At 39.1% G+C, this 14631-nt stretch overlaps 4 protein-coding genes across 4 annotated transcripts; 3 read left to right on the top strand and 1 right to left on the bottom strand. All coding sequences in view use genetic code 12, as the record gives it.

Moving 5' to 3' along the window:
• Positions 1-1669: 1669 nt before the first annotated feature.
• On the top strand, positions 1670-3991 carry KGF57_001916 (uncharacterized protein; the record flags this gene model as incomplete). The annotated part of the gene is made up of 1 exon (XM_051751172.1): positions 1670-3991. The coding sequence occupies one exon, from the start codon at positions 1670-1672 to the stop codon at positions 3989-3991; it is 2322 nt and encodes a 773-aa protein (XP_051609590.1).
• Positions 3992-4391: 400 nt separating this feature from the next.
• VPS35 (retromer subunit) lies at positions 4392-7400 on the top strand (the record flags this gene model as incomplete). Its single annotated transcript, XM_051751171.1, has 1 exon — positions 4392-7400. One exon carries the CDS (start codon positions 4392-4394, stop codon positions 7398-7400), a length of 3009 nt encoding a protein of 1002 aa, XP_051609589.1.
• A 1005-nt stretch (positions 7401-8405) lies between these two features.
• Positions 8406-11543, top strand: PNG2 (Png2p; the record flags this gene model as incomplete). Its single annotated transcript, XM_051751170.1, has 1 exon — positions 8406-11543. One exon carries the CDS (start codon positions 8406-8408, stop codon positions 11541-11543), a length of 3138 nt encoding a protein of 1045 aa, XP_051609588.1.
• A 224-nt stretch (positions 11544-11767) lies between these two features.
• On the bottom strand, positions 11768-13651 carry CNT (Cntp; the record flags this gene model as incomplete). Its single annotated transcript, XM_051751169.1, has 1 exon — positions 11768-13651. One exon carries the CDS (start codon positions 13649-13651, stop codon positions 11768-11770), a length of 1884 nt encoding a protein of 627 aa, XP_051609587.1.
• Between the last annotated feature and the right edge of the window lie 980 nt (positions 13652-14631).

Genomic DNA, 14631 nt, shown 5'->3' with positions numbered 1-14631 from the left:
ACTCAAAAACAAAGGCAAAGGTGGATATCGTGTATGGTGAGTGTGCTCTGCTTGTATGCATGGTGTCAAACTGGACAAAAGACTACAAAACAAAAAGGAGCAATATATAGCAATAACCATATATACAAACGATATGATGTATTGTTGTTTTCTGTTTGTGGCATTGTGGGAGATTGGTGCATGATCACACTTTTTGCATATTGCACTAGCTCTATTATATACGAACTTTTTCAGAGTGTATGTCATTTTGGTAGCTTTTAGCGTCTATTGGTATGTCCATTAGAAAGGTAGATGCGCCCCTTCTCTCTCTCTCTCTCTCTCTCTTGCGACAGACTTTTGAGAGTATGTATGTATCCACCTATCTTAAACCCTACTTCTCCCGCTTGGCCGTTTTTGATCATATCACATCTTTGTCCACTTTTTATTGTTTTTTATGTCTCTCGTTTTGCTTTTCCTTTTCAATTTCACTTTTTGGGTTACCGTTTGGTTTGTATATAGCCGCTGGTAACAGCACACTCTCTCTATATGTCTCGTTTAGAAGTTGTTAATTAGTTGGGTTTTTTGCTTTTGTCTCATACAAGTGCCCCCTCCCCCTCCCCCCCAAAAAAAACAAAAAACAGAAATGTGACAAAACGTTTGAAGAGGGTCTTTTCTTGTCTCGGTACCATCTTTGAAAATTGATGTATAGATACAGCTGAGAAGGCTATTGTGGGTTGAACGCGTAGCATGCAGCAGAAAAATGTTGGGCTATGAGTGATGAGGAAGGCGGGATTTACTTTTGCTCCTGAGTTACGTTCAAATTTGCCGCTTTATCTCAGCTTTGCTATTTCATGCTGTGCAATAGTATATATGCGCTTGGAGAGCTAGTAAATAGTTCTGCAGAACTATCCGTTACACAAGCAGTTCTGCATAACTAAAGACAGTGAGTGTGAGAGAGACAGTGAGTGCGTACGCCTGAAAGGGTGAGAGTAAGTGTATGCATGTGAGTAAGCATGTTTTCCTGAGTGAGTGACTAATATTCGATTAGTGTGTATTGTTCTCAAAAAGAATCTCTGGCTTGTGTGCAAGATTAAAGTTGTTGTTTTCTGATATGTTTTGTACTATATTTTCCTGACAATACAATAGTCTAAAATTTTATAGAGCACTAAAAAGTTTTAAATATTATTTTATTTTATTTTATTTTATTTTATTTTATTTTTATTTTATTTTTATTTTATTTTTATTTTATTTTTATTTTATTTTATTTTATTTTTCTATTGTTTATTTATTTATTAAAATTGTTTTCTAAAAATTTGCACGGATTTAACAACCCGGTGGATTAGAATATTATGAATATATATATATATATATATAGATGTACGTTTCACTGTCGCCAAAGGATTTCATTATACAAACAAACTGCAATCCAAAACCTATATGCACACATAAACAAGACTACACCCATACAAATACTCTATATTCTTTCACAGGAGCAGGTCTCTAACTCTACAGCATACTACACTCAACACCGCAGTTCTCAAGAAAACTACCACTAATTTATAATACTTCACGTTTACTAATCAATTTTATTTTCTTATCATCATTTATTATATTTATTCCGTATTGAGGAACTTATTAATCCAATAATTGCAAAAATTAACGTCATTCATCACCCACACACAATTCGCCAATGAACATGATGTACGATAGACCAAGTCAATATCATCACTACCTACCACCACCTAATAACCATCTGCACTCGCCGCCACAAAACGAGGCCCAACACCAACAGCAGCAACAGCAAGCGCAATATGGACAAGCAGCTCCTGTTGCGGCAAACGCAAGCTATTTACCGGGAATGGCTCATCATAATCAGAGTACTTTCCCTCCCTATCAAGTGGAGCATCCCCAATTTACCCAGCAAGTGGCTCCTTATGGCTATCAACAACATCCAAGTCCTTACTATGGGGCTCCACAGGGACCCACTGCCTGCAAATATGCATCAACTTTTGCAAACACGCCATCAAATATACACCTTTCCTATACAGCCAACACTACGAGCCAGGAAAATAACAGTAACAGTCATAACACACCCAATAGGCGCGGGCCATGGTCTCCGATGGAAGACAAGAAATTGCTTGAGCTTATATCTTTATATGGAGCAACTAACTGGGTGAGAATTGCCAATACTTTGGAAACGAGGACTCCCAAGCAATGTCGAGAGAGATACCATCAAAATTTGAAACCTAGTTTGAATAGAGCCCCAATATCAGCTGAAGAAGGAGAATTGATTGAAAAATTGGTGGCTCAATATGGGAAGAAATGGGCAGAAATATCTCGTCATTTGAATGGAAGATCAGATAATGCTATCAAAAACTGGTGGAATGGCGGTGCTAACAGGAGGAGAAGAGCCAGTTTGGCCACCACAACAGCAACCAAAACAACAGGTACAGATACAGGTACAGACACAGGTACAGACACAGGCACAGACACAAGTGCATACACAAACACGACTGACGGATTGATTAAACCTCATGACTCGATTCTGCAACAGGAACAGAAGCAACTACAAGAACCCAATCTCAACTTCACCGATAAAAAACCAAAAGCTGCTTCGATTTTACCACAACCACCACAGCCGAACTCTCTACATCAGAGGCACTACATGCCTTCTGCAATGCAAGTATCATCTAGCGCATCCAGCATGACTAACGCATACTCATCGACAAACAACACTCCCAACAAGTTACTCAATTCAAGCTCTGTTAGTGATATACACATACCGCAAATTTCATTCAACACTTCAATGTTTGGCGGTGAGGGTGAGACAGAAGCAAGTGATGTCAAAAAGCTACCTAGTATAACCGATTTCGCCGCTGGTAAATCACCGCTTATACCTGGTCTAATGAAATCAAACGAGATCAGATCAGCCAGTTTTGACGTCGGTTCGATTTCTAGAGAATCTGTAGCTGGTGCTGCCTCGGGTGGCGGCGCCAAGTTGTTGATGCCGTCGTCGGCCACTGCCTTTGCTACTGGTGCCGGTACAGCTACCACTACATTACCACCCATTTCACATAGCAACAAGAGACGCTTAATAGATGACGCGACAAGTAACACCGGTCGCCGGCACTCAAGTGCACATTCCATGTTAGTTCAAGCACATGTCAATGGATCGCATTCACACCTACCTCACAACTTGCTTCACCATTCACCAGTACATGGACTTGGACATGGCCGCAGTCGTGGTCAAAGTCAAAGTGGTAACGTCCTGCCATCGTATCGTGGGTCTCCATTGAACACAGCTACACATGTCTCAAGAAATAACTCAGTGACCCATTTTGACTTGCTGAACAACACCCATAATGGGATTTCAGCACCCAATAGCGACCACCATAATAATTCTGCATTGAGGGGAGTCCCATCATCACCCGGCTCAACAGCAAACAGTTTGTCGTCTAGACGCTCGAGCTTATTTGTTTCCGACATGGCACATTCGTCGTCAGTGGGTACTAAAACCAGCATGGATTACTTGTACAACAGCAGCTTCAGCAATTCCACTTCACACAAACGAAACTCCTCGCAAAACTCATCATTCAATTCGCCTTTGTTTACTCCGTCCACAAGATTTTCCGTCTCGTCAACCACATCCTTAATGAATCCTCCTTTGGGAAGTACCACTAGTACCTCGCCCAAACAGAAGCACAATGAGTACAGCAAGAATAAAAGTGGCAACAGCGCAAGCGCTAGCGGTCATCATGCATTTGATCCAAAAGAGACAAATGCCAGCAGTGAGATTGCAGGAAATGCAACTGACCACGGTGCCACTACTCCTGGTGGCGATGTGGAAATGAGTACCGAAGGCGCGGAGCAATATAAAGATGGCCAAGTTAGCGACAACAATTCCACACCAAAGACTTCCTATCATCAACATGTCAGTGCTGGCCCTGAAACGAGCAAGTCTCCTGAATCTTTGGAGAATAGGAAAATGTCAGTAGCTGCGCTACTTGATTAAAGAAAGAGTTAACCGATGGAAAGGAGTACACCAGTCGTCACAGATTGTACTCCTTTCAATTGAGTTCCGGTTTGTCCCACTCGAAAAATGGAGTGAACGACAGCCTTGCACATAAAAAGTATTGATTACTTTCATGAAAGACACACACACACACACTTAGATATTTTTATGTAATATACCACTTTAATTTTGATCTATTTTTACTTCAATGATTGATGGTAGATTCTGATATATGGATGTAGATTCCCTGAATTGATGGAGCAAGAGGTAAAAATATGTAGAGCTCATGTGAACTTCTCACACTCTTTAAGCGAGGGGGGGGGACAAAAAAAATAATCAACGTCCAAATGGAGTTGTTGCAAAGCGCACACTTTACATAGCACCGTCAACCCACCACACCATGGTCGCCATCAGCAAATCAGAACAGGAAGCCATTCTTAACAAATGTATTAACAACATCAAACATCAACTGAAGTTGATGAAGTCAAACCTCGACGAATGCAAGTTATTGCCGGCACTAAAGAATTGTTCAAATTTCTTGAACGAATTGCGTGTCAGCCAATTGAGTCCCAAACAGTACTATGAAATATACATTATGGTGTTTGACACTTTGGAAGTACTTAGCGGACACTTGGTTAGTAGTGCTCCACAACTTAAGAGCAAGAAAAAGAAGAGCAAGAGTGTCGATGAAGAGTCAGAAACAGGCAACACTGCATCATCCACCGACAATGGTGCCACCGAGAATGATGACAGTGTATCTGTAGCCAAAACAAACGCATTTCTTGCTGATCTATACGAAATTGTGCAGTATTCTGGAAACATTGTCCCTCGATTGTACATGATGATTGTGGTTGGAACCGCTTACATGACATTACCAGGAGCACCAACCAAGGATCTAATGAAGGACATGATTGAAATGTGTCATGGGGTTCAGCATCCCATTCGAGGATTATTTTTACGATACTACTTGTCACAACGCACCAAAAACTCCCTTCCCTTCAAGAGCAAGGCTGATCTTAATGAGACGGTTGAATTTTTGATCACCAACTTTATCGAAATGAACAAGTTATGGGTAAGATTGCAACACCAGGGACATTCTTCTGAACGTGAGCTTCGGTATAACGAACGGAAAGAGTTGAAAATCCTTGTTGGATCGAATTTAGTCCGATTGAGTCAAATCATCGATGACTATGACTCTGAAGCTACTGGTGATAAAGAGTATTCAGCAATTGAATTTTATCAAGATAAGGTGTTTACCGCAATTACTGAACAAATCATTCAATGCCGTGACCATTTAGCTCAGACTTATTTGATTGACGTATTGATTCAAATCTTCCCCGATGAGTTTCATTTCGCCACTTTGGAAAACCTATTGAATCAAGTGTTTGTAAATTTGCATCCGTTGTTGAACAAGAGTGAATTGGTGAACACATTGATAGAAAAGTTTATTACAGATAATAGGTTTGTCATTGACTCAACAACGATAGATGCGAATGGTGGTGCGGGTGATGCTGCCGTTGCGATTGAGAATAAACAACTGACTGTTGATGTAAAGTCATTGTTTAACACTTGTTGGCAATTTTATCTCAACTTGAACGAATCAGAGTCGGATTTGTCCTTACAAGAACATGCAAAGTTACTTGAATCCTTTATCAAGTTATCTTTGACGTTTGACCCTTCAAGTTTTGAGAACTTGGATGTCATTTATAAGTACGTGGCTGAGAATTTGATCAATGATGATGAGGAAAATGAGCAACAGCAACAAGTGTTGGTACAGTTGCTTGGTGAATCAATTGGTCACTTTACGTCAATAAAGACGATATTGACATTGCAAAACTATTTTAATTTCTTCAACAAATTGAATTCAAACTTGCAAAGGAAAATTGCCTTGATTATGATTGACCAAGTATTGTTGATACGGGAAGAGGAAGAGGAGGTGAAACCGAGTGATGAATGTGAATTTTACTCATCTGTGCAAGAGATTGACGGCATTTTCAAATACATCTTGGTGTTAATTAAAGAAGCGCCAGCTAATCTTGATACGGCACAAGACTTGGGGATCACGAAAACAATAAAAATCAAGAACGGAGAGCAATTGGTTACGTTGGAATTTCTTGAAGTACAAGAGAAATTGAACAAGTTGATACAATTGGTTGATAATCCGCAAAACCCCAAATTGGCTATTGCTAACTTGTTTTATTTACGGAAAAAGTATTTGAATAAGAATTTCCAAAGTTTGGTCTTTACTTATCCTACATTGATTGATAGGATTTTATTCAAATTGAAACTAGTTGGGTATATCCATTTACAGAAGCAAAGACAAAAGCGAAAGCTGTTCAAATCGAAGCAGAAAAGGAAGAGTGTTGATGTTTCTACTAGTGCAGATGACAACAGCACTGATGAAGAAGATGAGGTGAATCGATTCCTTGTGTCCAATTTCAAGAACTTATCTGTGGTAATTGAAGAGATGTATCAAATCCATGGTGAATATTCATCTGAATTGATACTTCGAAAGTATCTTGATGTAGCTATGGTCTCGGATCAATTGAAGTTGAACTCAATCACGTTGGAAATCTTCAATCAATGCTTTATCATTTACGAAGAGCACTTGATTGTGTTATCGCAACCCTACAAATTCGGTGAACCGAGAGTTGGAGGAGGTGGTGGTGGTACTGGTGGTGGTGCTGGTGGATTTAGTGGAGGAGGATTTTCAGTCGCTTTGCAATCGATTTTGTCCATTGCGAATACGTTACTAAGAACGAGGTATTTACCAAGAGGTGATTATGAAGAGTTGATTGTCAAGTTGACATTGTATGGAAGCAAGTTGTTGAAGAAACAAGATGGGTGTCGTGCCATTTATTCCTGTGCCCACTTGTTTTGGTGGAATGAAAACTTGTTGCCACTGGATGAAGAGTCTCCAACTGTAAAGGACGTAGAAGCTGAAACTGAGAATGAGAAAGAACAAGATTCGAGGAAAAAAGATGGAGAGAAAGAAGGCAGCGACAACAACAACAACAACAACAACAACAACAACAACAACAACAAGGGCAAAGAAGAAAGTGCAAGTGCAGAAGCACCTCAATTGTATCGAGAGTCCAAAAGAGTATTGGAATGCATTCAAAAATCACTTCGACTTGCAGATTCAATCATTGATCCATACATTAGTCTTCAATTATTCATTGAGATTTTGAATCAAGCTTTGATTTTCAATACTTATGGCAATGAATTGATTGATAACAAATTCATCAGTGGATTGATTAATCTCGTAAGAACCAATATGGATAACCTTCGTGATCAAAATGGAGGAGAAAAAACAGGAGGCGATGTTAGTGAAGAAGATGTTGAGACTAGAATGTTTAGGCAGAGCCAATTGTTTTTCAACCACACTTTGCAACAGATTAGTCTATAGAACAGGTGCATAGAAAAGTAATTCAGTGGCTCTATTTTAAAGAATGTTTTACATTTCTATGTCTTGAAAGAGACAGCTTTCAACATTTGCCAGTTTGCCTCTGTCACAAGGTCTACGAGTTTGTCAGTGACATGACTCCTTTTTTTTTTTTTTTTTTTTATTTTGAGTGTTTTTCACGATTTAAAAACAAATGCCGAACTATATCCGAGAGCGGAATTATGACGTAACGCGCTCAAATACTTTCGGTGATTGAAAAAACATTGAGCAAGGCTTTTGTGTTTCACGATACAACTCAATCTCAATCCGAGTAAGCCTTGTCAAGAAAATTCTCTCTAGGGTAGTATACTTTTATAAGTCATTATTGATACTCATTTTGGAACGACAACTTGGAAGTAAAGTGGTAGCCAAGCAAGAGGGATTGTGGTGTGTAGTTCACAAAAGTTTACGTAGAAGTGTAATAAATTACAATCTTGCTGTTGCAATGTGTGTGCTAATTTTAATGATATTCAGCTGTAATTTAAATATTACAAGGCTTAGAGATTGGTGTGTGAAGTATACTTTGGTAAGAAGGCTTATTTGGTGATTTGTTTCTATCTTTTCTTACCTACAAGTATGATCCATTAGTGGTTATTCCTAAAGTGCATTAGTAGTGGCGTTGTATGGTAGACGTGTATCTAAGGTGTAATGTAATATAATATTAGTGTTAGTCAAGTGTACACGACTGCCACTACTGCCACTACTACTATTATTGAGAGAGCAACAGCAACTGTTACACAGAGAAGAAAGAAGAAAATAAAAAAACTGTGGTGGCTTATTGCTCTATATATTCTTTTAGTGTACTGCATATAAATCTATACTAGTGTACTCCTTGTTATATAATAAATCTGCAATATACAATATATACATATATATATATATATGCATGGGTATGTCACGTTGATCATTCTACTAAATAACAGTCCATACTTTTGAGATTAACTGGCAGACTTTGTTAACTGACTTAGTATGCTGGACAATACTAATCGAAAGATGTCAACTGATGACTCCCATGAGGAGTCATTACCCAGATACTCTTATGATGATGATACCGCTACTGCTACTCCTTATGGACAAGAAGAGAAACAACACTTGTTGAACGATGATGAAGTATTGACTGACACTGATTCGTATGCTGATGAAAAGAAGTTGTTGCAAAACAGGGATGAGATTGTTGATTTGGAGGCAAACACTACAGAGAAGCCGCAATCTACCTCGCAAAAGCTTCCAATTGATCTTATTGCTTTACTTTTGATTATCAGTTGGACATTGTTTCAAACTTTTGCATCGCATTACTTGAGAGATACAGCCACTTCAGTCACTAGTCCAGAAGATATAGTTGAGCTGATGAACGGAGACAAAATCCCACATCCTCATTCGTACTTTAGAAATATTTTAGACTTTGTCCAAACTGAACAGGAAAATGGAGAAGCTGACTCTGTTTTGAAGAAACCAAAGCCAAAAGAGATTATTGAAGTCACAAACCCATTTGTTCCCAGTCCAAGATATGGCAAGCCGGTGTACAAAACAGTTTTACTCAATCACACCTTTGCTAATTCCTATAACCACCCCAAAACAGTCAAGTTTTCCATTCCAAAGAAACACAAGTTCAATAAGGTTGTTCTCACTTTATTCACTGAAGTAGATGGTGTACAATATGACAGATTGGGTAACATTTTCATCAATGGCGCACAAGTTTGGAGAACATCAACTATTGAACCTGGTAAACAAAAAGTGTTTAGTGTCTTCAACAAAGACGTCTCGAAATATGCAAAATTGTTTGAAGGAGAAGACAATGAAGTATTGTTTGAATTGAATAATCTTGTCAATGACAGGTTAACTGGCGCTTTCAATGTCACTTTGGGTGCACAGTTCTACAATGTTGAGCACAAGAAGCATCATAAACAACAACAACATGATGATGATTATGATAATGACAATGTTGGCAAATCGGATGCGGCTGAGCAGTTTTCGGATGGAGAGGTTGGGCTGTTCGAGTTTGTGCACTCAGCGGGTTCAAACTGTCATGGCAAGGATGGCTCATTAATTGGAAGAGTTGGAACTACCAAGCCTTTAAAGGGTAAAGATCACCAATCTCACAAGGGTGCACATGCAGAATCTGACTCCGATTCGGATTCCGACTCAGATGATGAACTTGAGAAGCAACATACATCGAAGAAGCATGGCAAACACCACAAATTCGATGCCAGCCACGACACAAAGGAATGGAAACACAAGTTTAGAAAAGGAGGTGTAAAACATCATGAATTGGAAGGGCACAATAGTCACGGTCTGAAACATGATGGTCAAGTTCACTTGGACGACGAGCAGAAACATAAAGAGACTGAGCCTAAACCATCTGATGAGCCTAAAAAACCGAAACATCCAAAGCTTCCAAAACATCCAAAGCTTCCAAAACATCCAAAACATCCCAAGAAGCCTGAACCACCGCATGAGTCCCCAATACGACCTCCTAACAGATATGGCCATCTTTTCAAAATCAACAAACCCGCTGACTCGATCCATCCATTGACTGTTACTCATGAAAAAGGTGAGGCGCCTGTTGAGTACCTTTCTTCAAAGAGGCTTGCGGTCAAACTACCCAAAGTTGCTAAAAACACTACTCGTTTACAACTTTCCGTTTTCACTTCAGGTAATGCTGCTGAAGAGTTTTGGTACACCAATGTGCTTGACAAATTTAAGGACATTTTCGAAGACGAAGGTAATGAATTTATCGGCAAGGGACCACTTCGAATTATCAATGTCTACTTCAATGGAGAAAAAATTGCTGCTCAAACACCAGAGCCGGTGATATTCACTGGTGGCATTTCTCCAGCATTGTGGAGTCCAATTGTTTCCAATTCAGCATTTGATGTACCATCCATTGATATTGATGTGACTCCCTTGTTACCGTTCCTTTGGGAGCATCAAGGATTGGGAGAACAAACTTTGGAGCTCGAAGTTAGCAATGGATTGGGTGAAGTTGGCATCACCAATTACACTTCTGTCAATAGTGATTGGATCACATCTGCCAACTTGTTGGGTTTCCAGCACCCTGATGTTGTTGATTCTTCGGGAGCATTGATTAATGTTGACCATCAGAATAGGGCACATGCTGTTCCAATTGCAATTCCATTCACACATTCCTTCCAACAACTTGTTAGCGGTATCTTTTCAGCTCAAATTGTTAGTACATTGAGCTTCAAATTGAAAGGTGACAAGACATTGAATACCACATTCAGCTCGTATTCAAAGGGTGAAATTTCAAACATACAACACTATGGAAGGGATGGAGATTCGCAGGCACTTGTTCATGTTGGTCATTCGTCAAGTTCTTTTATTGTAACAAACAATGACGAGCCTGACGTTCCTGCTCCAGAGTCGCTTCACCACTCCAAGCACGGTGCAATCAAGCACCATCACAGGAAACATGAGTTGCCATTCAACACCATCCACACGGTAAACACATCGTACAGCTACCCATTGATTCTATCAACACATTTGAAGCACAAGGAAGTTGGTAATGATGGTGATTATGAAATTGAGTATGACGTTGGACTTGTTGATACTAAACATGTGGATGTGCATTTTGATGGAAAATTTGGTCACATTGAGTTGAAACAAAAACAAAATGGTACTTCAACATTTGTTTTGTCAGGCAAAGGTAATCATGGATTTGGTAGTTTGACTGCCAAGTTTAAGGAGCAAGTTCAATTTGGATCTTTCAAGAAGGGGTTGAGTAGAAGAGTCGATGCTATTAATGGAACCATTGTTTACGAAGGGATACATGTTGATCCTAAAGGAAAGCATGGAGAGAATGGTAAACATGGTAAGCATGGTAAGCATAACGAACATGATAATGGAAAGAAGCACCATCCAAAGTCAATTTTGGACATCATTCATGCTTTTGTTGCTCGCTTGAAGTCATGTCGTCGTGGCGCCACAAAGGCTGTTGTCGATCCCGTACATGAGTTGATTGCCACTTACAAGCAAAGTGGATTCAAGGACAATCTTTCCAGCTTAGTTGATCAAGCCCTTTTCTCTTTGGCCAAGTATGAACCAACTGGGCTTGGCGTTGATACTAAAAAAGAAAAAGAAAAACTCTAGCCACCACGGCCACAAGTACCACCACCATGGTTGTCAAACACGTAAGACTACTAACCGTGGATAATTCTAAAATTTTGAGAGAGTTTCATTTTGATATTGCTGATACTTTTCGTTTCTTTTACAGTAGCCAATTTTTATAGTTTTCTTTTTTTATTTCATAGGTTTTTACACAAGGTTTATTGATCATAATAACATTAGATTTCTACAAAGTGATTGATCACACATCAACTTATAAAATGTTGCAAATCATGTAGAACCATTCCTGCAATTGCTGCCGAAGTCAATGTTGCAACAAACCCACAGAACAATGCCGACATTATACTTTGCGAGATATCTTTAGCTCTTGAATTGTTTGTCAATGTGTTTAAAACACCCAACGTGATTCCCAAACTTCCCAAGTTGGCAAATCCACAACATGCATACGTTGCAATCAATTTACCCCTAGCTGATAGTAAATTATATGGAGCTTCGTTGATTAACAAGTTGTAAGCGACGTATTCATTTTGAACAAATTTGTAAGCTAATAATTTGGTCACCAACAATATCTCATCTCTTGGTGTACCTAGAAGAAATCCAACTGGGTAAAGCAAATATGACAACATGAGTTCCAACGACAATTCATTAATGTTCCAGTAATTTCCGAACCACGTGAGGATCCCATTACACAATGCAACAAGGGCAATGATACACATACATTGAATCAACATAGTTCCAGCAATTCTCAACCCCAAGGTAGCACCATTAGAAAATGCTTGCAATACATTTTGTGGTTTATCCTTATCATCCTCAACACCATCTTTTTTGCTATCATTGGTGATCATGACTTTACCATTGGTTACAGGGACATCAGTTTCGGGGTATCTCATCTTGGAGACTGCCAACGAAGCTGGGATAGACATGACACAAGAACTAACCAATGCTTGTGGGTTCAATCCCAATCCAATATACCCCACCAAAACGGCACCAGAAATTGTTGAAAACCCAGAGGTCATAACTTGATGCAATTCCGCCTTGGTCAAATACGGCATCAAGTCTTTAATCAAAATTGCTGATTCACCAATGCCGATAAATGGCGAAGCTGCTGCAGTCATTGCTTCAGCTCCCGAAACCCTCAATGACCAGAAGAAAAAGTATGCAAATTTCCTAATTCCCCATTGAATTACTCCGTAATAGTACCAAATGTGAACAAATGCGACAAAGAATGCCACCGATGGTAACACTGTGAAAAAGAACCATGGCTTATTGGCGATTTCTTGCGTCGTCAAGAATGCAACTCCATCTTTAGCAAATCCCAATAATTCTCTAGCCAATGTTGAAATGAAATTGAATACATCAAACCCACATTTCGTTCGCAACACAAATAATGCCACGATATACTGCATCAAGAACCCACCAATCACAGTGTTCCATTGGATTCGCTTGGGGTTTTTCGAAGTGACAAACAATCCGAAAATCGCAACAAGACATCCAAAGAATGAAATTGCCCTATCGGGTCTCTTTGAAAAATCGGTTTCTGTAGGGATAAAAGTTCCCAACAAAACAGCGGCAATGACAATGGTTGCACCAGCTAACAATCGCTGGTACCGCTGTACAAACAATTTGGTATAAACAACATCACAACAGCGGTCCCATACGCATTTAGCGTGTTTCAAGCACCAGGGTAAGATGCGACGATAGTGCCATGTGATTAAGCGAACCATAATCATTCCCCATAGTACGGTGGGGATCAACCACTGATGACGATGTTTGGGCTGAATTATAATCGATAACCACCACGCAGTAAAGAAACAAGCCAAGATGATGTGAAATGCTGTCTTATACCAAGGGCATTTCAATTTGAAACGTTGCCAATACGATAAATGAGCTTGTGGTTCCGCAGTTGGGTACTGAGTTGTGTTTTCCAAACTGCTGACTTCTTTGGATAATTCGTCAGTAGTCGTGTGGTCTTCGGTACTGACTTTCAAGGCCTTTTCATTGTTGTACTCGAGATTCGGTGTTGACTGGGCGTAGTTGGAATTACTTGGTTCAACTGAATGCACTTCAACTATGGAGCTAGTGGGGCGGATTCCATCATCATTGCCAGCACCATTAGTATGTGGATTTGACATTTGCAAAAAAATAAAAGAAAAGCCTTCAGAAAATAAGTGAGGAGAGTGGGGCCAGATATATATATATTTCACTTTGATCCTCTTTGCACGGAGTCTTAAAGTTTAATGGACTGATTGTAAATATGATTTATGGTTGTGGCTTAACAAGTAATATGACATGAACGTTTATCAAGTTTGATATATACTCTTCAAAGCTGTCTCGTCAAGAGAGTGAAATAAAAAGAGACAAGAAATAAAAAGAAGAAATAGATGGGGCAAATTTTTTTTTTTTTCAATTTATTGTTTTTAAATTGAAATTGAAAAGATAAGAGATGAAGTTTAGTCTTGTTTGATGTAAAGATGTTGTCTTTCCGATCCAATTGTATTTCAAAGACAATGTACTACGGCGTTGTAATCTGTAAAAGTAGAAAAGAAAATAAAAAAATTTCTAATGCAATGCAATGCAATTCATATTCTTCTTCTTCTTGGAACTCACCCAGTTACAAAAGTCTAAGTGAAGTATGGACACAAAACAAATAACTTAAAAAAAGTTTCTTTTTTTCTTTTGCCAATCTTATATGGTGTTCCGAAAACTTCAACAAGCGCCGAATAAACAAAAAAAAAAAAACATTATACGGGAGAGATGCATTAAGATATCTGCAGCCAGTTATTCCAGAATCACACGTCCGCTCTTCCAGTAGCTGTAAAAATAAACCCCATGTCTCAACACCACTATACGTTCCACCTTCTTTCTTCTTCCTTATCTCCCAACCCTAATCTCCTATCTTTTTTTTGTTTTCTTGCTCATTCACACTGTCGGAGCCGCCAAGATTTACTCCTGCTATATCAATTTCACTTTTGGTTTGGGAAAAAGACTTTTTGCCTTAAATTTCAGATGCATCTAGTCTTAAATAATAAACTTAGTGTCGCTATTGACGTAACTAATTTTCCACTACAAAATTAATAGTGAGCAACCTGAATTTTGTAACGACATACGGCAT

Source organism: Candida theae (assembly GCF_024610275.1).
Source record: "Candida theae strain CBS 12239 chromosome Unknown scaffold38, whole genome shotgun sequence".
Classification (NCBI taxonomy): Eukaryota; Fungi; Ascomycota; class Pichiomycetes; order Serinales; family Debaryomycetaceae; genus Lodderomyces; species Lodderomyces theae.
Note: the sequence above shows the minus strand (reverse complement) of the source record. Positions and strands in the feature narration are given on the sequence as shown.